We start from the raw sequence: 25740 nt of genomic DNA, 5'->3' as shown, positions 1-25740 counted from the left end.
CACAGGGTGTTCTTGAACTCCTGAGCTCAGGCAATCTGCCCACCTCAGCCTCCCCAAGTGCTGGGATTACAGGTGTGAGCCACCATGCCAGGCCCGATTGAGTTTTTAAGTCCAAATAATTGCGTTAGGCCAAAAGGGAAGAGAAAAACAGACTGGCAAATTCTGAGAACTTGAAGCAGTTTGGGGTTATTGCAGTTGCTTAATATGAAACTCCGGGGGTGATCTGAGAGGATGAAGGAAGGGTGGGTGGACCCAGGACATGGAGAGTTGGGTATCCAGGGTTAAATAGCTTGGCCTTTACTCTTTAGCAATAGGAATCCTGAAAGATTTCAATCAGGGAAAAAGGAAGGTGAGATACGTGCTCTAGAAAGATACCTCTTCACAAAAGTTTCAAAAACAGGAGTGCTTTTTGGCCCAGCAATTCAATTTCTAGGAAATTAATGTGAATGGAACCAAAGACTTAGCTACTAGGAAAATAGTGACACTATCTTTACCTATAAGAGGGAAATCTTGGAAATCAAATAACGGCCCAACAATGCAGAGATTAAAAAAATAAATTCTAGTAAATATATATAGTGGAAAAATTATATATTCTAAAATATTAAAATAAATTTATAGACAAGGAAAAATATATAATTAATTCAAGACAGGGAAAAGTCAGTGACAACACTGTATATTCAGTGTGATCTCCTTTTGAATATTTATTTATATATCTATACATATATATGAACATATTGAATTACATATGACTAGGTATAAATATCTGAATAGTAGGATTACCAGTGCTTTTTTTCCTTTTCACTTATCCGAATTTTTTTATTTTTAAAGAATAAATATTATTACTTTTCTAATATAAAAATAAGTTTATTTAGAATATTTTACATAAAAGCAAGTAACGTTGCTTTGGTAGCTGTGTAAAGGATGACAGAGAAGCAGAAATGCCCACTTTGAAGTTTATCTTCCATCTTTTGCTGTATTATGTTTTGAAATATTTTGTGTTCTCCTTCTTGCTCCAATCCTGTGATCTCAGACACTTTGGAATAAGAATTAAAAGCATGAGCCTTCAGTTACTGCTCAGTGTTAGGTTTGGAGTCTCTAAGTCTACATTAGGGTCCAACCCCTCTTTCGCTCCTGCCTTAGTAGCTCTGGGGTGACAACCATCTCTTGCCATCTGCCTGGTTGGGGCTCATGAGCCAGAAGGCACTTATTTGTTTTAAACAAGGTAAAGCCATCCCCAAGCTCACTGCTGAGTTCTGAATCCTGTTGACTCTTCACAGTTACTCCATTGCAATGAGTTACTCTTGAGACCTACCAGAATATCATTTCTAACTCGTTTAAGCCACCTTGCAGATCTCAGCCAGTCCTTTCCTAATCCCTTTATGTGGCCTCTTATATTCAGATCCAAGCTCCTCAAACTTCACATTGGATTATTTTCAAATTGTCTTCTTCTCATTTTTGTTGAGATTTCATTTAGCCTGGTTTGACGTCATCCCTTAAAGTAGTGGTTCTAAAATTCCTACATGAATAAGAACTAGCTGGGGAGCTTGCTAAAAATGCAGATTCTTCATTCCCACCCCTTGCCAATTCTGATTTAATAGTTCTAGCTCTGGGTTTGGAGCTCTGCATTTCAATGGACGCCCCAGGTGATTCTCATGGACATGGCTCATGGACGACGCTTTGAGAGGGGCACAACACCTTCCTCTCCTGATCGGCACAACATAGCACTCTTCCCCTGCCCCCTTGCCCTCTGCAGTGGCTCTAGAAAAGTACATTATACAGCACTTTCAAGAATAATATATTTAGAAGTTAATAGTTCATGATCCACAGAATCCAGGAGGAGCCATAGTAGACCACAGGGTGGTCCTTGGTGCCTCTGAACTTGCAAATGAAATTTCTATTGTGCACTTTTTTTTTTTTTCTGGTAAGAAGGTCTGCAGCTTTCAACAGTGTCAGAGAAATCCATAATCCAAAAAGTTAAAAGACCCTAAAAATCCGTTAAACAGATTTATGCCTTACAAATTAATTACCTTCCTATTTGACATGCTTCACGTCTAAACTCTGTGTAGCTTAAATTATTTTGGGGGGGCAGGGCCCATGCCTTGGCATATATCCCACTGCCTTGGCACACATAGAAAGAATATATATGCTGGGAGGATGGTGCAGAAAACTCTGCTGTTGATCATCACCTCTCCCCAACCCCATCATCCTGTTTCCTTGCTATTTTCCTGTTATTTATATTTTTCTTCATGTATACCTATCTCACCCTCTTTTTAGATAACTGGATAGCCTCTTCCTGTTCATTCCTGTGCTCATTAGAATGTATTTCAAATAACAGAAACAAAAGTTGAATTGTGTTTAAGAAGGGAGGGGAATGGGAAGATTTTTGGGTTTTTGGACACATGACGGAATATTCCTGCCAGGGAGGCTGCAAAATAGGCTTTTTTTATTTTATAGTCTTTAAAATAGACAAAGAGTTTTGGATAGCTAGCATCTTTTGCAGTTAAGGCTTGGGCACAAAACCTAGATCCACCAATTGGATTGGAAGATAAGCAGGTGAAGTAGCCAGGACTTTGCTGAATCCATTTTGGTGGTGGATGGTGGTAGCAGCATTGCGACAGTGTCCTGTGTGCAGTACTGGAGGTGAAAGCTATGACGTTTAGTGATACAATAGTGGTGGGAGGTGTAGTGGTGTGGGTATGCCTTCACTAGACCAGTTCTATGGCATAGATTTTGGAGTTGTTCCCAGTTGCATGGCTTATATGCTAGGGTCTGCTGCCTTTCCTTAGGTTTGGTGAGCTACTCAGTAGACTTTTGAAGATTCCTTTCTGCTGAAATACACCCTAGTTAGTTTCTGCTGGCTCTTTTTTTCCAAACATATCAGACACAATCCTCCTTCTGTATCTTCATCATGTCCATTTTCTCTTTTTGAATGACATGCCTTTTAATCTAATTTCATCAGAAATTGTAACCCATTTAAGAAATTGTTATGATAGTTTCCTCTCTCTTTTCTTTCTTACTTTATTTTTTAAAAAACGTTTGATCATGAAAATTTTCAAGCTCACACTAAAGTAGATAGAATAGTACAGTGAATTCCCATAATCTGTCACCTGGCTTCAACATTTTACCATTTACATTTCATATTTCTTTTCCCATGCCTTTTTGGGGATAGAAGGAGAGGAGACGGGATATTTTATGGCAGCTCCAAGACATCATATCATCTCACCCATAAATACTTTATATGTATTTCTAACAGAAAGAGTATAAAAATGAGATAAGCATAATATACTTATCATACCTAATACAAATTAACAATACTTTTAAAATGTCATTCAATTCCAGCCCATGTTCAAATTCTCCCAGTTTTCCCCAGAATGAATTTTTACAATTGGTTTGTTTTAATCAGGGTCCAAATAAAGTCCACGTAAGGTATTTCAGTGATATGTCTCTTTTTTCCTGTTTATTTATTTATAATTTTTAGTAGATATGAGGTCCCTCTGTATTGCCCAGGCTGGTCTCAAACCCCTGGGATCAAGCAGTTCTCCCACCTTGGCCTCCCAAAGTGCTGGGATTATAGGAATGAACCCCCAAGCCCAGCCTCTAATTCATTTTTTATTGATAAATAATTCACATGCCTAATATGTCTCTTAAATCTTCTAAAACCTTTACCAGTTCTTCCTTCCCCTTCATTTCATGCTATTTATTTTTTGAAGAATTTCTCAATGTCTTACAGAATTTCTAAATCTCTGGGTTGTCTGATTCTATTTTTGTCATGTTATTGACATGGTCTTCTCTCGCATTTTTTTTCCTGTGAACTGGTGGTTAGACCTAGGGGCTTGATTACATTTAGTTTTCATATACCCTAGATTTTTTTTTTTAAAGATGTAGCTTAGTCAGATCTCTTCCAGGAGTCTTAATATCCCGACCCCCAGGGATTGCTCTTTTCTTAGACACTTGTAGTATTTATCTATCGCTGTTGTTATCCATTAAATCCTGCCCATTTCTATTTCTAAAAAGTCAAGGACCATGTCCTATGTGCAGGGATCACGTATGTGTCATCATTGCTATTTCCCCATACCTAGGGCACAATGTGCCTGGCACAGAGTGGATGCACCAAAAACAGCTGTTGAGCTAAGAGGATATGAGAGTACAAATCATACACCAGGTATCTGCTGCTTAGCATTGCTGCTTTATGTGTGGTTTTTCATTGTGTTACAAGACTTGACTCAACTCGTGGACTGTAAGCCTCATGAGGGGAGGGAGGAAGTCAAATATATTTTTGAATTCCAGGTACCTAACACATTGCCATGCCCATACCTTGCACATATTTAGTATAGAGTAAATGGGGAACCCTTGCCTATCCATCTCTGAAGGATTTTTGTGAGCTCAAATAAGAGATGCATGTGACAAGTGTATGTAAAAAGTAATGTATTACATAAATACATGTAATATTAATAACAACAATTATAATCTGTAGTCACTGCTTTTGTACATTTAATAGGCTCAGTCTTTAGTTTAAATGTATGGATCTATTGACTGTTATCATCTATTTTTCAAAGTGGTACCTAACCCTAGGGCTTAACTCATTAATGAAGAGGGATTACAGGGGACATCTATCAGGTGGACAGCTTTTGGTTATGTGGATTAATGGTATAGCAATCCACAGACAATCATCCGTTTAAAGGAGTGAAATATTTTTATGGTGATTACGCGAAGCTCTTGTGGTTGCAAGTGACAAAAAAATAGTTCTAGCAAAAAGGATTTTTTTTTTGTTCATATATCTAAAAAGTCCAAGGATATCTGACTTCAGGTATGGTGGGAACAAGGAAGTGAAACAATGTTGTCGTACTTTTCTATTCTTCATCTTTGCTTGTCTCTTCTTCTTTTTGTTGATCTTATTTCATTCTCTTCCATTTCAAATTAGCTTCCCTAAGTGCCCAAGGGTAAGTAGCTCCAGATTTTCTTCCTTCTAGCAAAGCAAACAGTCTTCTCCCATTGCCCTAGCAGAGAAGTCCTAAGGAGGACTTCTAGTCATGTCAAGGTCCCCTGTCCAGTCTTAAAGGAATCAGAATGCATTGGGTAGCAGACTGCACTGTAATGGATAACCCAGCCATATGTAATGGAAAATAAGTTTTCCTGAATAAGGAGTAGGATGAGACCAGAAGAAAAGGTATAGAAGAAAAAAATAACAGCTATCTGTGTGAACCTCAGGTCAACCTCAGCTCAGAGGTCTGCACCCTGGAGACCTCTCTTGCGGGTGTACTTAGTTGAAGATGAATTTGGGGGTCTTGGTTTTCCTGATTTTTTTTTCCTTTGAGGTTAGTCCCTTAGGTCTGGAAGGTCACTATTTGATGTAATAAGTGATGGGTAGACTGTTTCACTGCAGATCTAAAGAAGTTATAAACTGCAGTTGTAACATGTCTGTGATAGCCTTCAGTGGGTCAGCTGACCAAAATTATGCACAGTTTTGTTTCTATCTGTATTTTCTGAGAAGAGGATCCGTAGCTTCCCTCAGATTAAAAAACTTCTGGTGAGCCCAAAGATTAGGCAGCTTCCCGTGTTTCTCAATGGGGATATATACCACTGAAATTTGGACAAGAAAGTTTGTTATTGTGCAATATGTTTAGTGTCTCTGGCCCATACCCCTTAAACATCTGTAACATCCGTAAGTTATTATGACGACCCCTCCTCCCATATTCCAAGCATTGATAATTGAGAGCCCAGATGAGATTAGAAGTCTAGACTGCATGTTTCCTTCATGTTTGATCTTTCTTCTTTCTCTCCCAGAGAACATGAAGGAAACATGTTTTCTTTGTTTGCTTTTGACAGTTAATTTACAGCAATCCATCTATTAAGGAATCTAGGATCTCACTTTTATGAGCACAAAACTCCCACTTTCCTTAGGGGTGTTCTCAGGTATTCTGACATAGTTTAATAGTTTCAGGGAAGGGCCTAAAAGTTGTATGTTGGGGACTAATTTTTATTCTGAAAATTTGGTAATTGCTACTGCACCATAGTGTGCCTTATGCACTTTTTCCAAATCTCCTTGAGAACTCCAGCCCTAACATTGATCCATCCTACTGGATATCTTCTCTGATGTGAAATTAAGATGTTTCAGTGGGAGGCAAGACATGCAAAGGGGCAACTCCTGGGAGGTGCCCAGTTGTCGCTGCAGCCTCTTTAGAATTTTCTCCTAGGACAGTCATTTAGTTTATTAATTCTGAAAGGCCAAACACCAAAATGAGATGTTAAACTGAAAGGAATAACTTCAAGACCTAATAAAGAATGACCACTGAGCAGAGTTTTTATAGATTGCAAATCACTTTCTCTTACATTTGACCTTGCAACGTCTTCTAAAACTGGTTTGCCAATCTCTTCTTTTATGGATGAAGAAATGAAGGCTTCTAGGAACCAAGTGACATGCTCAGGATTGCACAGCTCTTCTTAGAAGGACTGGGGATTTCAACTCTGAGTCTTATACCTTTAAATGCCACTGTAACTGTATACTGCCTCCCTGATGCCTCGAAACACTTTTGAAAAGAAGGAACACGTCCTACTGGAGCTAATCAGAGGGAAGGACTAGAAGTACAAATGAGCCACAACGGAGAGTTTTAAAATTCTCTTCCCTAAGTGAGTTCCGGGAAGCTCAGGAAGGGGTTGACACTTGTACAGTTCACTTGTACATCTTCACTCCTGAAATGCTAGGACAAACCTCATTTGAACTCCCAGTCAACTGAGAAATTAAAAGCAGAGAGCAACGATGCTATTTTGTAACTTTGTGCCTTTTAAAATTAACCGAATCTTTCAATTGCTGCTTTAGATTAGAAGTGGCTGCTTGGATAAAGGGGAAAGAGCCATTCAACTGATGAATAGTATTGTAAAAGTCCAGACTTAGTTCTAGAAAAGGAACGCACAAGAACAATTTCTCCAATAACGTTTTCATTACAGAGCGAAGGAAAGTTCTTCCTCGTTGTTCCAATCCGAGGACAAGCTGATGTGTCGCAGCAGCCCAGGGAAGCATGCGAGCTGATAGGAAGTCCTTTTATTTTAAGACAGGCTCTAATGCTAAAACTTTCTCGTGCCAAAACCCTTGACTATCTTAATTTAAAAATAAGCATTTGGCGAGCCCTCGCAGATGTCTGAGCTGAGAGGTGTGGGCGATGGTAGAAGAGCAGTCAGTGTCCGTTCTTATTCATATTAAGTAGCCAAGTCTGTACCCTTGAAGCAAGTGGGGAGAGAGGAGGGAGAGGAGCTGCTGACATTGACAATGAATCCAAACAGGAGTTGCACTAGCGGTGTCCACCACGTTGCCTCTCCCCCGCCTGGCCTTCTGGGAGCTGTAGTTTTCGTGGGAGCGGCTCCCCAGGCGAGCTGGGAATGCCCCGCCCGGGCCGAACTACAGATCCCAGGCGGCGCTCGGCCGCCGGCCCCTCCCGCCCGGGTGCGAGTGTAAACTCCCCGCGCTGGGGCGGGCGGCCGAGAGCCGGCGAACGGGCAGAGCTCGGCACTGCGCCGGGGCGCACGGCTCGGGGGACCCAGGCCCAGCTACCTTCCCTCCGCCCCCGGGCTCTGTTCTCACTTTCCAGCAGTGGAAGGACGGGAAGCGGGAGCCATGCAGTCCGAATCGGGGATCGTGCCGGATTTCGAAGTCGGGGAGGAGTTTCATGAAGAGCCCAAAACCTATTACGAACTCAAAAGTCAACCGCTGAAGAGCAGGTGAGTGGTGACAGCTGGACAGAGGCGCAGCGGGCGGCTGGGGGGCACTGCGTCTGCCACTCTGGGGCGAGGAGAGCGCGTCGCGGGAGCTCTGGGACAAGGACCCAGTGCCCTTGCCCCGGGGCAGAGGGCGAACTGCCCCCCGCAGTTGGGGGCCGCGCCCGCCCGGCCCAAGTGAGCCTTTAGGAGGCTCGGATGGAGCGCACTTCGGGGGCGCGCTGCGGCTCGCCGGGGACGAAGCGTCCAGGCGCGGGGACCCTCGGCCCGGGATGCCAGCTGCTGAGACTGAGTGGGGGCTGGGGAGCGACCTGGCGCGGTGTGGAGGAGGAGGAGCGCCGGGCCGGGACGCTGTCCCGGTGGGATGGGGGAAAAAGAGTTCCAGTGAACTCCGTTTCTGAAGATCCCAGCGGGTTGAGGGCTCGGAGAGGGAGAGCTTTGGGTGGACTGAGATGCGACACTGGAGGGAAGCAATTAGTTCGCTTGGAGTCACCTCTTGGGAGTCCGGTCCCTGTGGGGAAACTAGCCCCTGGGCTCCTGCAGGTGAGGTTTCTCTGGGCTCCGCCTCTCACCTCCAGACCGCTGCTAGCGGGCGCGGAAGGGGCCAGGGCAGCGGTGGGCGTGTCCCCTAGTCCAAGTTAAACTCTCTGGAAATAGAGTCCCATTCAAATCCAGGCCTTCCCTGCAGAGGGGAAATGAGCCTTGGTCTTGGGGGGTTACTGGGAGTGTACCCCGCTTGGCAGAGACACGTGTTTAATTCGCTGGGGACTTCAGAAACTTTTTAGACGAGGAGTGAAGACATCCACTGCTCTGATGCCCCATCCCCTCTAGTGTCCACTTCCCTTGAGCCACCCTTTTTGCTGCCTCCATTCCCATTTGTCTGTCGAAATGGATTGGGTGTCTTCCGTTCTCTCTGTCCTGCAGCCACTCTGGACACCTCGTACTTCTTGTTTACAATGTTTACTAAAAGGGACATGGTCAATGGAGGCTGGAATAGCTGAGAAGGGTTTATTTCCACCCCTCTAAGCTGTGAGCTAGGATAAGGCTATCATTGGAAGCATCCAGCAGGGCTTCTGCACCCGGCTGTAACTTCCTGCCTTGCCCTTCGCTGTGGGTGGGGCCTGGGTGAATGGGCCTGGCTGGCAGAGTGGGAGAGGGTCTTGAAATGAGGGTGAGTGGAGAAGGGCAACTTGAACGAGGAGCCAAGTGGTGTAATCTTGGCCTCTGGCGAGCATTGGGCTGGTTCTTTTTCTAGTGGGAAGTGCAACCAGGTTTATTTCCTTCAGGGCTGTGGCAGGACTCTTTATCCCAGTTGGGGAAGAAAATCTGGTAACAGCGGTCCTACTGACTGCCATTGCTGAAGCCTCTTTGTAGATGCTTCACGGCAGATTGGAAGGAAACCGCCTAAGCAGTTGGACGTATAAAACCAGCCTTTAGTTGGTGGTTTCTCCTCATAATGGCTGTTTTGTGTGTGAGCATAGATTGTGTGTGTTGGGGACTGGGGGTTTTGAGTAATATTGTGTGAAGGGTATTGTTGGTTATGCTCATCAGGGCTTTATCTGCATTCGGCTGAAGGGACCAGTGTTTTACTGGGCAGTCTCTGCTTTTGCTTCTATAAGCAAATGCTTACACGGCCAGAATGAGGGAATGAGTGTGTGTGTGGAATCCTGAAAGAAATAAATTAACCGGACTGTTTGGAACATTTCTGATGGTAGCTGATACATAACATTAAATCAGTTTGAGAGAGCGAGGAAAATACCATCTGGAAAAACCCAAATGAGTGCCGTGAAACTCATGTTGGACGATTTGGGCCTGTTCTTTTTCAGAGTCAGCAAAAAAGACTGTAAGGGTGAACGTCCTCAGTAGCTAGCTAGCAGGCACGTGTAAGGAAAAATGTGGGTATGTGGGAAGAAATGGCTTCACACGTTAATGCTAGAAACAGGTGTGGGCCTGAACTAGCAGGGAAAGGAAGGCTAAATTAAAAAAGTTGTTGTAAAACTTGTATATGGAGCACACACATGCTCTTTGAAATAAACCAGTTAAATAAAATCTGTGAATAAATATATGGAGTTGGCAACATTTCTCTATACTGTTTTCCACAGTTGTCTAAGGTATTGTCGTCGACATCTGTTGTGTGACTTAAAAGGGCTACACATTGTTCAGGGCCTTCTCTCTCATTGCTTTTTGTCTTATGTCTTTGCTGGGACACCTCACTTCTTATAAGTCTTTGTTGGAAAAAGTTGAAATTGATATGTTAAGACTGCTGTAGCCGTTCTGCCTATCAACTGTCTTCTCTGGATTGTCCAGAGTTGTTAGAGTTGAAAATATGTCCAGAATCTGTCCGCCTCTTACCACCTCCTCTGCTACCACTTTGGTCCAAGCCACCATCAACCCTTGCCTGGATTATTGCAGTAGTCTTTTAAACTGCAATACCCACATTTAGTGAATTTTCAGTATAGTAGCCACAATGTTCCTGTTAAAGCTGATTCTCAATTGGAGGTAATTTTGCCCCCTGGGGTCATTTGACAGTGTCTGGAGACATTTGTGATTGTTACAGTAGAAGGGATCATTACCCATATCTAGTAGGTGGAGGCCAGGGATGCTGCTAAACATCTAACAGTGCACAGGACAGCCCCCACAACAAAGGATTATCTGGTCCCAAATTGTTAGTAGTGCTGAGGTCAAGCAACTCTGTTAAACCTCAAGTCAGATCCTGTCATTCTCTGCCCAGAACCTGCCGTGGCTCCTAATTTCTCCCAGTAAAATTCAAGGTTCTTAAGATGTCAGCTCTACCTTATCTCTTGTTGTCTGCCTCCTACCTCCCTCTGCTACAGCCAGGCTGGTCTCCTCACTGTTTTTGGAATACCCCAGGCCCTTCCACCACTGGGCATTTTTATATTGCACTTGCCTTGACCATCCTTTGCCCAGACAGCCCCAGTGCTCACTCCCCCACCAACCAGTATGTGCCTGCCTCCAGGAGTCTTAAGAACATTAAGTGTGACATTGACTATGGGAAAGTGTTAGCATGGTGCCTGGCACGTAGTAAGTGCTCAGGAAATGTTAGCAGATGTTGTTCTTGTTATTTTCTTTACAGTTCATTCTTTAAACATCATTCCCATCACACTGATAGTGTGGCCCTTTTTTGACCACAGTATTTGCAATTGCTATTCCTCCAAACTCTCTTGTCTTCCTTGTCCAGCTATATATTTTTTCCTATAGGGCTTATATTATAATCTACTGTATAATTTTCCAATATGTTATGTTTATTACGTGTTTCTCCATGCTAGACTGCAAACTCCAAGGGAACAGGGTTTTCTGTTTGTTCCTTGCTCACTATTGTGTCCCCAGAGCCTAGAACAAAGTTTCTCAGCCTCAGTACTATTGATATTTTGGGCCAGATAATTCCTTGTTGTGGAGGGTCCTATGCATTGCAGGATGTCCAGCAACATCCCTGGCCTCTATCTATTACAGGCCAGTACTGCTGCCTCTATCAATTATGGCAACCAAAAACCTCTCTGGACATTGTCAGACGTCCCATGGTAGGCAAAGTCACCCTCATTTCAGAACCACTGGCTTAGAACAATGCGTGACACAATAAATATTTGTTTGAGTATGTGTTGCTTTCTTCCTTAATACCATACCCCACTCAAGGTGTGGTATTTGGTTTTTTGTTTTTGCAATGAATATTGTATTTCCTTTAAAATAGATACCTACTAGGCTTTCTCCAAAGAGGAATTCATATATTGTTCATTGGGGCTAACCTCAGATATTCAAGTCTTTCATGAGGAAGGACATGTTTCATTTCTAACCCAGACATCCTTGCCTTTAGGAATCTGAAGTTGCTGGATTTAGATTATGCGAATCTCATTTTGGTCATATTGGTGGTTAAGGCTGTGTCATAGGAAGACACACGCTGTGGGAAAAGGTTCCAATGAATTGTTTGCACACTGTTTCCTCCAACAAGGTTTTAGAAACCTTGTGTTCTCCTGGGAATGAGTTCTGAATGGTGGGTGGCAGAGGAAAAGCGCTGAATATCTAGAGTGAGCCCAGAATTCACATAGGCATAGTCATGGCAGGGAAACAAATGTGAAACTGTTGAATGAGCTCCTAGGAGCAGAGGAAGTCTCTACAGGTCTTTTGTACCTAAAACCATTTTAAAACATAGTAGCATCTTTCAGGCTCATAGTCCTTTTGTTTGGTTTACTCAGTCCACATGGCTTTGTAGTTGTTAATGTCCTTGTCCTGGACAGACTTCACAGTTGGCTTAGTTTAATTCCTATTTCTTCTTAAATCTTTAGTACTATTTAGACAGCTGTTATTACGTTTTCTGCAAATTAGAAATGGGAGTGAAAGTGAGTATTAGCTTTATCATGGCAGGACAGGATACAGCAGTGATCCCCAAATGCTAATTCACAAAGGTGTGTGAACTTTTAAAGGTTTCAGTGAAATGAGAAAGACAAAGACTGTTGTGTCACATGCATACCTACATATATTTGGGTATAAGGCTGCTGCCATTTCTTGGAATTATGCTGAGATGTTTTTGTCCTGTCTTCATATTAAAAAATGCCCTTTATTTGATGACATAATAATCCATTCTTGGCAAAACAAAACTGTCAATCATTTTTTGATTTCTGAAAGTTTTCTTGATTTTCTTTTGGTCTGGCTAATCTGCAGGGAACCACTAGCATAGAGATGAAGAGCCTTGTTCTGCCATCGATGTCTGTCCCTAACTAACTGGGTGACCTTGGGCAGGCTGGGTGACGTCTAATTTCAGTTTCCTCATCTGGCAAATAGGGGCCTGCCTCCAGTAGTCTCAAGAATATAAGTGTTACATTGACTGTGGGAAAAGTATTAGCATGGCGCCTGACACACAGTAAGTGCTCAGTGCTGACACATAGTAAATGCTCAGTAAATGTTAGCAGATGTTCTTGTTGCTATTTTCTTTATTACCTAGCAGTGAACCTGGCATTTTGGAAGGTGTTTTGCATTTGCTTGACTGTGGTTGTCCTCTCTAAGGCAAGTGTTGTTATGCAATACTGTTCTTTCAATGTTAGTAAATTCCTTTTTGCTTTTCTTCTAATGAAGTGTTCAGATAAATACTTTACACTTTGTATTTTGCATTTAATCATAACAATTCTTTTATGCTAGTTAAAAAAACTAACAATTTTGACATTAGTGTATCCATAAAAATTCATGTTCAACACATATTTATTGAGTCCTAGTGTGTGCACATTAATACTAATAATGATGGGTCACATTTATTGAGTATGTACTATGTGTGAGCCCCGTTCTGAGTGTTTTTATGTGTGTAAAACATATTTAATCTTTGTGAAATCTGTATGAGGTGATCATAATAAATAAAAACAATAATGAGATTAATTGTAATTTTAAAGACAGTTAAGACTTATCTAGTGCTTCCTATGTGCCAGGCACTATTCTGAATATTAACTCTGTATTAATGCTGTTAATTCAACCTTGGGTGTATGTAATAGTTTATTATTCTCATTCTACAGAGAGGGAAACTGAGATATGCCAAGTCGGTGGGGCCTGGATTTAAACTGATGCTTCTGTAGCTACATGCTCTTGTCCTCTAGTCTGTACTATGCCTGGTTGATTGTGCAAAATTCAAAGATACATCATACTGTGCCCTCCCTGTGTGGTGAGGGAAAGAGAACTCATGGATCCAGCTAATTATACAAGGCAGAGTGTGGTCCCTGTGGCAGGGTGGGCATCAGCAGTTGGGGGCATTTAATAGAGGAAGGGGAACTGGGGAGGCAGTTTTGTGGACAAATAGGGGTGTTTGAGTTTGGCCTTAAAGGTGAAACAATAGTCAAATGTGTTTCTCTACACTAAGTAAAATGTTAGACACCTTGGAGAGCATGATCCTAAAGTAGACATTTAGGGTTTCCGTTTGCCTTTTAAACTTCTAACCTTTCTTTAAGCTCTTCTTTGTGGTCTCCAGGCACCTGATGATACCTCATGGTGGCAGAGAGTCTGCATGCATGTGGACAGGTTTAGAGGGAGCCCTGCTTAAGTGCTGTCTGTGGTCACTGCTTTGCCACTTAACCACTACATCTGTGTTCAAGATACTTAACTTCTTGGAGTCTCAATTTCTTTAAGCTGTAAAATGAGATCAATAGAACCCACCCCCTTAGGGTTGGTAGAACTTTTAAAACTAAGCAAAAATGTATACATGTGTTTAGCATAGCACCTAGCACTGTTAGTAAATGAGATTAATTCCTCCTTTTCTAGTAGAATTTTACTATGATAGCAGTTTTTACCCTCCTCTTAAGAATAACTAAAACATATATAGAATCATGCATCCAAAACAAAATAGACAAGATTGAGGTGCCTCAACCTGCAGATGTTCAAATCTTACTACGCATATTCGTTTTGTGGTATGATTAGATGGAATACTTGATTAAAGTGGGATTCTCAGTCTTGGTTTTGTTTGTTATTGGAGATTTCCTTTTCCCGATTACTACTATTTATAGATTTTATTTAAGTTGATGTGTGTTTAATTCCCTTTGAGTTCTGCAGTGCAGTTTGCACAGGCTGATGTTTATATCTGCTCCAGTTGTGCAAGAAGTGGAAAATATCCTTTTTTTAGAACAGATCACATGTGCTTACTGTCAGGAATAGGACCTCAGTGTAAAAAAATGTATCTTGGGACAAATCAAAGTTACTAAATTTCCCCCTCCAACTGCTTTGTTTCAGGATTGGCAGTATTAGGATAAATAATAGGAAAAAAAAAATCCTTGGCTACTTTTTTTTGTCATCTTTCAAGGACAATAAGCGAGAGTTTCATTTGTTTTTTGTGTGTGTATGTTTGTGTGTGTGAGGTATAAAATGTACTTTGCTGAGGGTTTGTCTAATCGGAATAAATTATAAAAATATGTTTGACTACATTCCAAGTATGCATTATTTGGAGAAAATAATCATGAAGACAGGTCAAAGATATTAAATGCAGCCACCACAAGCTTTTGATATTATAAAGGCAAATTTGCAGTTTATAAGAAGGTTTTTGTGAGTCTAGTGAACATTGTGTACTCCGAGGATAGGAATTATACCAAGGGATAAGTCTGCATCTTTATAGAGACAAACGAGGTTGAGAAGACCCACAGGGAGGTCTGGGATCTCTGTTGAAATTTCTGCACCTCCCATTCTATTGCAAATGATCTTTGGAGGAGGACCAGGTTTGGCTTCTCAATGGTAAGCTTATTTCTCTAGCCCATTTCTACAATGTGGCTTTCTTATTTCTTCACTTCATCTTTCCCTCCTGTGGCTTTGGATGCATGCTGTGACGAGTAGAGAACTAGACCTTTGGAGTGTTCACCTGAGACCCCTGTCCTGGGATTCAGAGTGACGAAGCTTTTGTCTTTAATGGCTGACCTTTCTGGGGGCTTCTCAAGGACTGGGTGCTGAGTGTCAGTCTCTGTGCTGGCCATAGGGAGTCCAGTGGAGAAGAAGATGGGTTCCTGCTAGCATGGTGCATACATCTTGGAGGTGGCGCACAGTTAACAATGAACCAAATACATGAGCAAGAATGAGTTTTACTAACTGCTATGGAAATTAAACAGAGCATTATTGGTAGAATGGGCCTATGAAAGAAGGGGGCTTTTTATTACGTTGTATGATCAGGAATGACCTGTTGGAAGAAGTGATTTTGAGGCAAGACTGAATATCTGACATAAAGGCACAAATCCAGACACTACCACTCACTAGCTCTGTGACTTTGGTCAAGTTATCCAACCTTTCTGAACTCTAATTCCCTCTTCTGTAAAATGGGACAGTTGCCACCTTGCAAGGCTGCTGTGAAGATAAAAGGTAATGTATGTAAAGCAGCTAATATTAGGCTTGAGGCTTAGTAGGTGTTCAGGGTTACCCATAGGACTGAAGTTAACATATGAATAGTGGAAAAAGAAACACAGACATTAATCTTTGTTATAAGTGTTTATAACTCCGTCTTAAATGTTTTCCTAATGTTGAGTGAGTCAGAGATTCATGCTTGTCTTTATAAACCTAACCCTGGACTAAAAGAGGAGATGGGTCTTGTTATTTTTGTTATCCTTTCTTTCCTCTAGGATCATCCTACTTGATGTCATCCCTTGTTCTCCTGACTGTTGTTGTCCTGACATAATTCATGTCTGACCATAGTTTTGGGGGCTGGATTTTTAATTACTTTTTTGGTGTTAAGGAGAGGCCTAAGTAATTGAGGATTAAAAAGGAAAGCCTGAGATTGATTTCACAAAACATACATGCCCACCATGAACAAATAACCAATGTAGAACTCCTGACTCCTAGTCCTGTGTTTTGGTCCTGAGATCATGCTTCCTGTCCACTCTGTTGTGAAAATGTCAGTGTTGGTGCAGAAACAAAAAAGAAGAAGCTCTCCTCCCACATACCACCTCCAGTGTTCACCAACTTTGACATCCACAGGAAATGGCGTGTATTTAATTTGACATCTTTAAAAAAATCTTCAAAGCATTTGGATTTTAGTAGCTGTGTTCTTTGATTCAAGTACCCACAGAGTGATAACTTTCTTTCTTTCTTTCTTTCTTTTTTGAGATGGAGTCTCACTCTTTTGCCCAGGCTGGAGTGCAGTGGCACGATCTTGGCTCACTGCAACCTCCGCGCCCAGGTTCAAGCGGTAGTCCCTCAGCCTCCCAAGTAGCTGGAATTACAGATGTGTTCCACCATGCTTGACTAATTTTTTGTATTTTTAGGAGAGGTGGGGTTTCGCCATGTTGGCTAGGCTGGTCTTGAACCCTTGACCTCAGGTGATCCACCTGCCTTGGCCTCCCAAAGTGCTAGGATTACAGGCATGAGCCACCATGCCCGGCCAGAGTGATAACTTTCAAAAGGAAAAATACTGGGTTGTGTGAGAGCAAATATTTTAAATCTAAGTGCATGCCCTATAGAGGGCACTGGTAGAATCCTGTCATATAAGAAATTGTGCCTCATTGAGCAATTTCAGGAAGGCATCTGTGCTCTTCACCCTCCCCACCCTTGCTTCTTCTCCAAAGTGGGGTAACTTGCTGAATCATTCACACACATTCATCAGTTTTCCCATGTGATTAAGGGCATCATTGGAAAAGTGGTTGTCCCCACTGTTGGGAGAAAGCATAGCTTTTGTATTTGTAGAATAGGTTTCCTTCTGGGAAGGTTGACTTGCCTCAGTGGAAAGACTTGAGGCAGAGAGGTTTCACTTAGCCTGGTGGCTGTGGTTATATATGAAATTACGAAATGACAGACAGGAATGCTATATTTACTTTGGTACCTTTACCATAAAATGTTCCTAAATACTAACTGATTCTAGGAAGCATGTTTTTCAAAAACATACATTTTATTTTTACAGCTGGAGATTTGAAATTTGGTGAAAGGAAATGCTCATGGAAATCCTAAAGATGATTTCCTTGTTTAACTCAGGACCTAGCTCAATCCTGGTGAGGGCTACCAGAGAACCTCACTGAGATGTAGCCACACTGTACCTCTTGCCTGCAGTGTGTCCTAAATTCGTAGAGATGGTGTTCTAAAGCTGAGTTCATGAACCAACACACAGATATGTCATTGGTCAAATTGTAACATTCCCTTCCATCAAAAGGACTAGGTATATATTTGTCATTGTTTTGTTTTTAGCATTTGAATTTTTTCGGCAAAAGGTGGAAAGGTATTATTTCAGTGTTAGTTTTGCTCTGTTGTATTAGTGAGCCTGCATAGTTGCACCATCTAAATTTAGGATGCTGGCACCTCAGCCAATAAGAACCCTTTGTAACTAATTCATAATGCTTTTGGCAGAGAATGCCTAGAATAAACATTAAAATAGTGTTGGCCAGTTAAGGTCATTTACTTTCAAGGGAAGAGGGTGACCCCAAATATGCATTCTTGAAAATTCTATTTATTTATTTTTAAAGGAAGAGTTTACAATAGCTTATGTGAAGCAATACCTAAAAATATAAGCAACTGCCATGATTCCTGGTCACATTCCAAATAAAGGTTTGTCCATTTGCTGCAAAGAAGTATGCTTGGAGGATAACTTGTAAGAGGTCGGCCACTGGCTTATGGTGTATTAAACAATCAGTGTGTAGACTTTTTGGAACTGCACCTTGTATCATCTTAGCATGGTAATTTTTCCACTGGTCTTTGGGTAGGTACACACTAATAATATTTTTTATCTAGGCAAATGCAAGATGAGTAAATGCTAAATGATAGGATTTTGGAAGGTAATTCTAACAATACTGATTATATATGGAAGCTTTAAATTATTGATTCAGCAATGAATGAGAGAGTTTCATGGTGCTTGCTTGGTCATAACATCAAAATCACTAAAGTGCGTGATGTAATGGCAGGGAGCTGAATAGCAAGGACAATTAATTGCAGTTTGTTTTTGGGAGTCAATGATACCACATGTCAATCTGCTGTCCTTAGGGAGTCTCTCCCTAGTGTTACCCCTCTTTCTCACTTTTGGGTTCGTATACCTGATATCTTTCTAAACAGGTCAATTTCATGGCTCCAGGAGTGGAGAATCTGATACAGGCCTGGCTACATGTCCTTATCACAGGGATTGGTTTCACGGGGGTGCACATTGTTCAAAGTGAATCCCAGGATTTTCTTGGGTGCTACCACATCAGTAATGTAGATCTGATAACAAACTTTCTAGAGGAAACTACAGAGCTTTCCTTTTTTTTTTTCCTCTTTTAAAAACCAGTGAGTAATTATTATCAATGATTATCTCTGGCCTGACAATGCAAGTGACACTCCTTTTTTTTTTTCTTTAACTAAATGTATTCTGATCTGGGGAAGTTTTCATTCCAAAATAGCAATACAAGAGTATTTAATATGGAGACATGAGATTTGTGGTAAAATCATTAGGGCAGTGGTTCTCAAACTCTAGTGTGCATCAGCATTCCCTATAGGGCTTGTCGAAACAGATTGCAGGGACACACTCCCACAGTTGCTGTTTGGTAGGTCTGGGGTAGGGTCTGAGAATTTGCATTTCTGACATGTTTCTAAGTGATGCTGAAACTATTGGTCGAATCACACTTTGAAAATCATGGCACTAACGTGGTGGTGATGGTGTTGGGAGGGGGGGTGATTTGCTCAATGAACTTGTGATAGAAAGCATTGCATAGAGATGGGATATAAATAGTATATAAGCTTGGGTGACAGAATACCCATATTTACCATGTTTAATCAGAAAATGAATTTATTGGTTAAATAACAGAAAAGTCTAAAGATGGGGCTAACCAGGCCTTCCATGGATAGGATTCTTGGTTGTATAATGTGATCTCTGAGTGACTTAGAGTTAACCTAGCTTTACTACCATAAGGATCCCTGGCCCAAATCTCAAAAAGGGGTTGTATTTTAATCTACACCCTAAAAGTGGGAAACTTGAAGCATACTGCAGTCACTTGACTGAAAGATTTGGTTGAGAAACAGGGTGATGGTGGTTTTGGGCATGTCCACATGACCAAATTGTTTTTCACAAAACTTCTGCTGAATAAAATTTGAAATACTACTGTCAGCCTGTTTTCCTGTCTTAATGAATTCCAGACAGTTTGTAGAGTGTGGGAGCTTCCAAAACAGAGAGGTGGAATGGATGTGACCAGCCAGCATCTGTTTTGTCACAAATGAGGATGTCCTGACATAATGGAATCGTTCCCCTTGTTCTGAATCTCACCAAGCTGTTCACTTCTCTGATAGTGAGGTACAGACTGTGAGAGGGAAGGGCAAGGCCAATGTCATGTAACACAAGCCAAAAGAAAATTTCTGGATTCCTTATTTACCAGGAAATTCAGCCTACCCCTGTGTTTCGTCCACTTAGACCCAAGCATTTTTATTTTTTATTTTTTTGGCATGTTGACATTCTTTAGAGAAAAAGCACTGATCTGTTCTTGTTGTAAACTGGTTAAGACTTCTAACCAGTCTAATAAGTCTAAATTTCAGATTAAGACAGATTTGAACTTAAATTCCAATTTGGCCACTTACTGGTTATATATATATCTTTGGGCAAGTTATTCTTGTGGCCTCTGTTTCAACAGAGGCTGATATGGTTTGGATCTGTGTCTCTACCAAATCTCATGTCAAATTGTAATCCCCAGTGTTGCAGGTGGGGCCTGGTGGGAGGTGATTGGGTCATGGAGGCAGTTTCTCATGAATGGTTTAGCACCATCCCCTTGGTCCTGTTCTCATAATAGTGAGTGAGTCCTCATGAGATCTGGTCATTTAAAAGTGTGTAACACCTCCCCTGTCATTCTCTCTTGCTGCTGCTCCCACCACATGAGATGCCTCACTCCCCTTTTGCCTTCTGCCATGATTGCAGGTTTCCTGAGGTCTCCCCTGAAGCTGAGCAGATGCCAGCATCATGCTTTCTGTGGAACCATGAAGCATCGTGATTTAATCAGCCCATGGAACCATGAGTGAATTAAACCTCTTTTCTTTATAAGTTACCCAGCCTCAGGTATTTCTTTATAGCAATGTGGACTAATACAGAAAATTGGTGCCAAGAAATGGGGCATTGCTATAAAGATACCTGAAAATGTGGAAGCAACTTTGGAATTGGGTAACAGGCAGAGGTTGGAAGAATTTGGGGGACTCAGAAGAAGACAGGAAGATGAAGGAAAGTTTGGAATTTCCTAGATACTGATTAAATGGTTGTGAACAAAATGCTGGTAATGATATGGACAGTGAAGTCCAGGCTGAGGAGGTCTCAGATGGAAATGAGGAACTCATTGGGAACCGGACTAAAGGTCACTTTTGTTATGTGTTAGCAAAGAGGTTGGCTGCATTGTGTCCCTGCCATAGGGATCTGTGGAACTTTTAACTTGAGAGTGATGATTTAGGGTAACTGGCAGAAGAAATTTCTAAGCAGCAAAGTATTCAAGATGCAGCCTGGCTGCTCCTAACAACCTATGTTTATATGTGTGAGCAAAGAAATTACCTAAACTTGAACTTATATTTAAAGGGGAAGCAAAGTATAAAAGTTTGGAAAATTTGCAGCCCGGCCATGTGGTAGAAAAGAAAAGCCCATTTTCTGGGGAGTAATTCAAGCAGGCTACAGAAATTTGCTTAAGTAAAAAGGGCCAAGTGCTAACATCCAAGACAACGGGGAGAAGGCCTCAAAAGCATTTCAGAGAACTTTGCAGCAGACCCTCTCATCATGGGCCCAGAAGCCTAGGGGGACTGAGTCATTTCCTGGGCCAGGCACAGGGCTCTGCTGCCCTGCATAGCCTTGGGACACTGCTCTCCACATCCTAGTTGCTCCAGATCCAGCTATGGCTCATAGGGGCCCAGGTTACGCTCGGGCCACTGCTTCAGAGGGTGCAAGCTGTAAGCCTTGGTGGCTTCCATGTGGTGTTAAGCCTGTAAGTGCGCAGAGTGCAAGAGCTGGGGCTTGGGAGCCTCCAACTAGATTTCAGAGGATGTATGGAAAAACTTGGATGTCCAGGCAGAAGCCTGCCACAGGGGCAGAGCCCTCATAAAGAAACTCTACTAGGGCAATGCAGAGGGGAAATGTGGGGTTGGAGCCCTTACACAGAGTCCCCACTGGGGCATTACCTAGTGGAGCTGTGAGAAGAGCACCACCGTCCTCCAGACCCCAGAATGGTAGATCTACTGGCAACTTGCACTCTCAGCCTGGAAAAGCCACAGGCAGTCAATGCCAGCCTTTGAGAGCAGCTGCAGGTGCTGAACCCTGCAATGCCACAGAGGTGGAGCTGCCCAAGGCCTTGGGATTGCACTTCTTGCACTAGTGAGCCCTGGATGTGAGACATAGAGTCAAAGGAGATTATTTTGGAGCTTTAAGACTTAATGACTGCCCTGCTGGGTTTTGGACTTGCATGGAGCCTATAGCCCCTTTCTTTTGGCCAATTTCTTCCTTTTTGAACAGGAAAATTTACCCAATGCCTATCCCCCCATTGTATCTTGGAAGTAACTAACTTGTTTTTTAATTTATAGGCTCATAGGCAGAAGGGACTAGCTTTATCTCAGATGAGACTTTGGACTTTGGACTTTTGAGTTAATGCTGGAATAAGTTAAGAATTTGGGGACTGTTGGGAAGCCATGATTGTATTTTGCAATGTGAGAAGGAAGAAGGATATGTGATTCGGGGGACCAGGGGTAGAATGATATGGTTTGAATCTGTGTCCCCACCAAATCTCATGTCAAATTGTAATCCCCAATGTTGCAGGTGAGGCCTGATGGGAGGTGATTGGATCATGGAGGTGGTTTCTCATGAATGGTTTAGCAACACCCCCTTAGTGCTGTTCTTGTGATAGTGAGTGAGTTCTCATGAGATCTGGTCATTTAACAGTGTGGCACCACCCCTGTTAGTCTCTCTCTCTCTCTCTTTTTTTTTTTTGGGACAGAGTCTCACTCTGTCGCCCAGGCTGGAGTGCAGTGGCATGATCTAGGCTCACTGCAACCTCCACCTCCTGGGTTCAAGTGATTCTCCTGCCTCAGACTACCGAGTAGCTGGGATTACAGGTGCATACCATCAAGCCATGTTGGCCAGGCTGGTCTCGAAATCTGTCCCCCTTGGCCGGCCAAAGTATTGGGATTACAGGTGTGAGCCACTGTGCCTAGCCCCTTGTCACTCTCTCTTGCTCCTGCTTCCACCATGTGAGATGGCTCACTCCCACTTTGCCTTCTGCCATGATTGTAACTTTCCTGAGGCCAACCCAGAAGCTGAACAGATGTCAGCATCATGCTTCCTGTACAGCCTGCAGAACAGTGAAGCAATTAAATCTCTCTTTTTTTTTGAAATAAATTACCCAGTCTCAGGTATTTTTTTTTTTTTTTGTAGCAGTGTGAGAATGGACTAATACAGAGGCTAAAAGAGGACAGTGCATAATAATATGATCTAAGTGATAGGGTAATTGTACAGATTAAAAGAAATACATGGGTAGAGTGCTCAGCCCAAAGCCTGGCTTTTAGTTCCCTCATTCTGATTACCTCTGTATTCACAGCATCAACAAGGTTTTTGACTTGAATTTCTAGTTTTAGACACCTTAATAAAGAAAAAAACGACTCAAAGGCAATCAATGTGGGGGTTGCGGGGAGAGGATCGATAGAACAATGGGGAGGAGGAGGGTAAGGGAGGGAGGAGGCTAAATAGTCTTTAAGTTAGGTAATCAGCATTAGGATTTTTGGGAGTTGATACAGGTCAAATAGTGGTGAAAGGTGGGATGCCTAAGAGGAAGATATTTAAGGATGGCACATGCTATTTACAAGCATGGTGTTACTTTTGTTGCCAGAATAATTTTTGTCTTTATCAACATGTTTCCTTTCATCATAATTATAGACTATAGCTAGGTGGAGGAATAAATAATAAGATACACTAATTGGGGTTACACAATACCAAGGCTGTGTAGCACTGCTGTCTCAACACAGAAATCTCTAATTCCTAACTGTCATGTTTCAGCCTTGGCCATAGTGACTTCCTACCTTATCTTTTCCCACTTGACTTGGCAGCCTGTTTATATAGTTATCTTTATCCAATATAAGTCATAAGGCCCTATATTCTTGAGCCTCAAAATCTTTATATCTTTTACCCTTTTCGGTTTTTTTTTTTTTTTTTGGTAATAGCAGTATATAGCCACTTTAGAGACTAGGATATAAATTTTCAATGTTTTTTTCTTTCCCCAACACGAATATGATAGTTTGCTTTTCTTGATTGTCACACAATTTCTCTCCTGAAAACTGTGGCTTAACTGGTCACTAGAAAGCATAAAGGGGAAAAAAAAGCAGAAAGGGGGGTTAGTCCAAATAGTATCCATCTTTCTCAGGGGAGAGATTTCGATTATATTACACATGTATGTGGATACCTTCATCAGTTACAGTTTAGTCATTGACTAACTTGGACAACTGGATGCCTACCTCATTGAATAGTTGCAAAGATTCAATAAGGTGATGAGATGCTACTTGTAGTAAGGGTGCAGTAGATACCAGCTGCTGCTACTCACCTTACTGCTGCTCTTCCTCCTGTACTATGATTATTGCTCTCTGCCTACTGCTGTTTTGTGCTACTACTGGTGTTGTTGCTACTAGAACTTAGAAGTTTGCATAAGAATGGAAGAAATGGTTAATCACAGAAACATTTCTCTGTGCAGGTAGTATGGACTCTCTCATTGCCTTATCACTGTTGAGTAAATAAGCAACAGTTTGGTGCTCTATTGCTGAAAAAACTCTAACCACATAGTCAATTCTCAAATGCTTGGGGTGTATGTGGCAAATTTTTTTTTTTAACTTTAAGTTCTGGGATACACTTGCAGAATGTGCAGGTTTGTTACGTAAGTATACATGTGCCATGGTGGTTTGCTGCACCTATCAACCCATCATCTAGGTTTTAAGCCCTACGTGCATTAGGTATTTATCCTAATGTTCTCTCTCCCCTTGCCCCACAACCCCCAACAGGCCCTGGTGTGTGATGTTCCCCTCCCTGTGTCCATGTGTTCTCATTGTTCAACTCCCACTTATGAGTGAGAACATGCAGTGTTTGGTTTTCTGTTCCTGTGATAGTTTGCTGGGAATGATGGTTTCCAGCTTTATCCATGTCCCTGCAAGTAACATGAACTCATTTTTTTTTCATGGCTGCATTGTATTCCATGGTGTATATGTGCTACATTTTCTTTATCCAGTCTGTCATTGATGGGCATTTGGGTTGGTTCCAAGTCTTTGCTATTGTAAATAGTGCTGCAATAAACATACATGTACATGTGTCTTTATAGTAGAATGATTTATAATCCTTTGGGTATATACCCAGTAATGGGATTGCTGGGTCAAATGGTATTTCTGGTTCTAGATCCTTGAGGAATTGCCACACTGTCATCCACAATGGTTGAACTAACTTGTACTCCTACCAACAGTGTAAAGCGTCCCTATTTCTCCACAGCCTCACCAGTATCTCTTGTTTCCTGACTTTTTAATGATTGCTACTCTGACTGGTGTGAGATGGTATCTCATTGTGGTTTTGATTTGAATTTCTCTAATGACCAGTGATGATGATCTTTTTTTCATATGTTTGTTGGCCGCATAAATGTCTTCTTTTGAGAAGTGTCTGTTCATATCCTTTGCCCACTTTTTGGTGGGGTTGTTTTTTTCCTGTAAATTTGTATAAGTTCCTTGTAGAATCCGGATATTAGACCTTTGTTAGATGGATAGATTGCAAAAATTTTCTCCCATTCTGTAGATTGTGTGGCAAGTTTTTAAACCTATATTAGCACTGGGTTGCAGCCCAAGAGTCTTCTAGACCACTTCCCCCAACTATCAGCTGTTGTGTGCATAGGAATGAGATTACCAAGTTTGAGTACCAATTAAAGGAATGCATATTCTATCAGAATCCATATATATATATTCATACAAACATATGTAGGATTCTCAAGGCAGTGTTTTCCAAAATATTTTCAGACTTTCTCCAGTATTCTTACTAACCAATACTTGACTCTTGGTTAAACAGTTCCCATCCAGAGTTTTATAAGAAAAGAGGAAAAATGAAATTCTCTTCTTTCTGTGATTGAAACAAAAAGACAAACACACTGAAGAAACTGACATAGAAGTAGGTGCTTTAGAGTGAGTGCTTATGTGTTCAGAGAAGCTGTAAGCACAGGAGAGAAGACAGTTGAGGAGGTTTGGTCAGAAGTGGAATGGTGGGATGAGCTTCTGAACTCTGCATTTTAGTGAGAGTACAGGATAAATCTGCTGTGTGGGCTGGTGTTGAGAGTTAGGACACCCTGAACTTGGGGAAGTTATCCCCAATCTATCAGAGATGAAAAAAACAGTTTGGGACATTTTCAGAATAGATATATTTCTTGAGTATCTAAATGGGTGGACATTAAGAGATCCGACTTTTACTCTTGTTTTCCCAGAGTTACGGTTTGAGAATTACGTGTAGGATCTTCGGGCAAATTTTCCTTGCCTTGTAGTATAAAAGGATGCTTAATAAATATTTGTTGAGCTGAGGATAATGGGGAGCAGGAAGGGTCAAACTTGAACCACTGTTGCCTTTGGAAAATGGGTAGCTGTTGAGTGATG

The 25740-nt window shown here is 41.7% G+C and overlaps 1 protein-coding gene across 4 annotated transcripts in view; it reads left to right on the top strand.

The window, feature by feature from the left end:
- The first annotated feature begins 7371 nt into the window (after window positions 1-7371).
- MITF (melanocyte inducing transcription factor) overlaps window positions 7372-25740 on the top strand; it is a 226448-nt gene continuing 208079 nt past the window's right edge. Inside the window, exon 1 of one of the 4 annotated variants that reach the window (XM_054482530.2) lies at window positions 7372-7713. In XM_054482530.2, the coding sequence (XP_054338505.1) occupies window positions 7610-7713 (104 nt within the window). In that variant the 5' untranslated portion in view covers window positions 7372-7609. The remainder of the gene's footprint in view (window positions 7714-25740) is intronic. The other 3 variants (XM_054482529.2, XM_063661848.1, XM_063661847.1) reach the window with 3 other exon arrangements.

This window comes from Pongo pygmaeus, chromosome 2 (genome assembly GCF_028885625.2).
Source record: "Pongo pygmaeus isolate AG05252 chromosome 2, NHGRI_mPonPyg2-v2.0_pri, whole genome shotgun sequence".
In the NCBI taxonomy this organism is placed as follows: Eukaryota; Metazoa; Chordata; class Mammalia; order Primates; family Hominidae; genus Pongo; species Pongo pygmaeus.
Note: the sequence above shows the minus strand (reverse complement) of the source record. Positions and strands in the feature narration are given on the sequence as shown.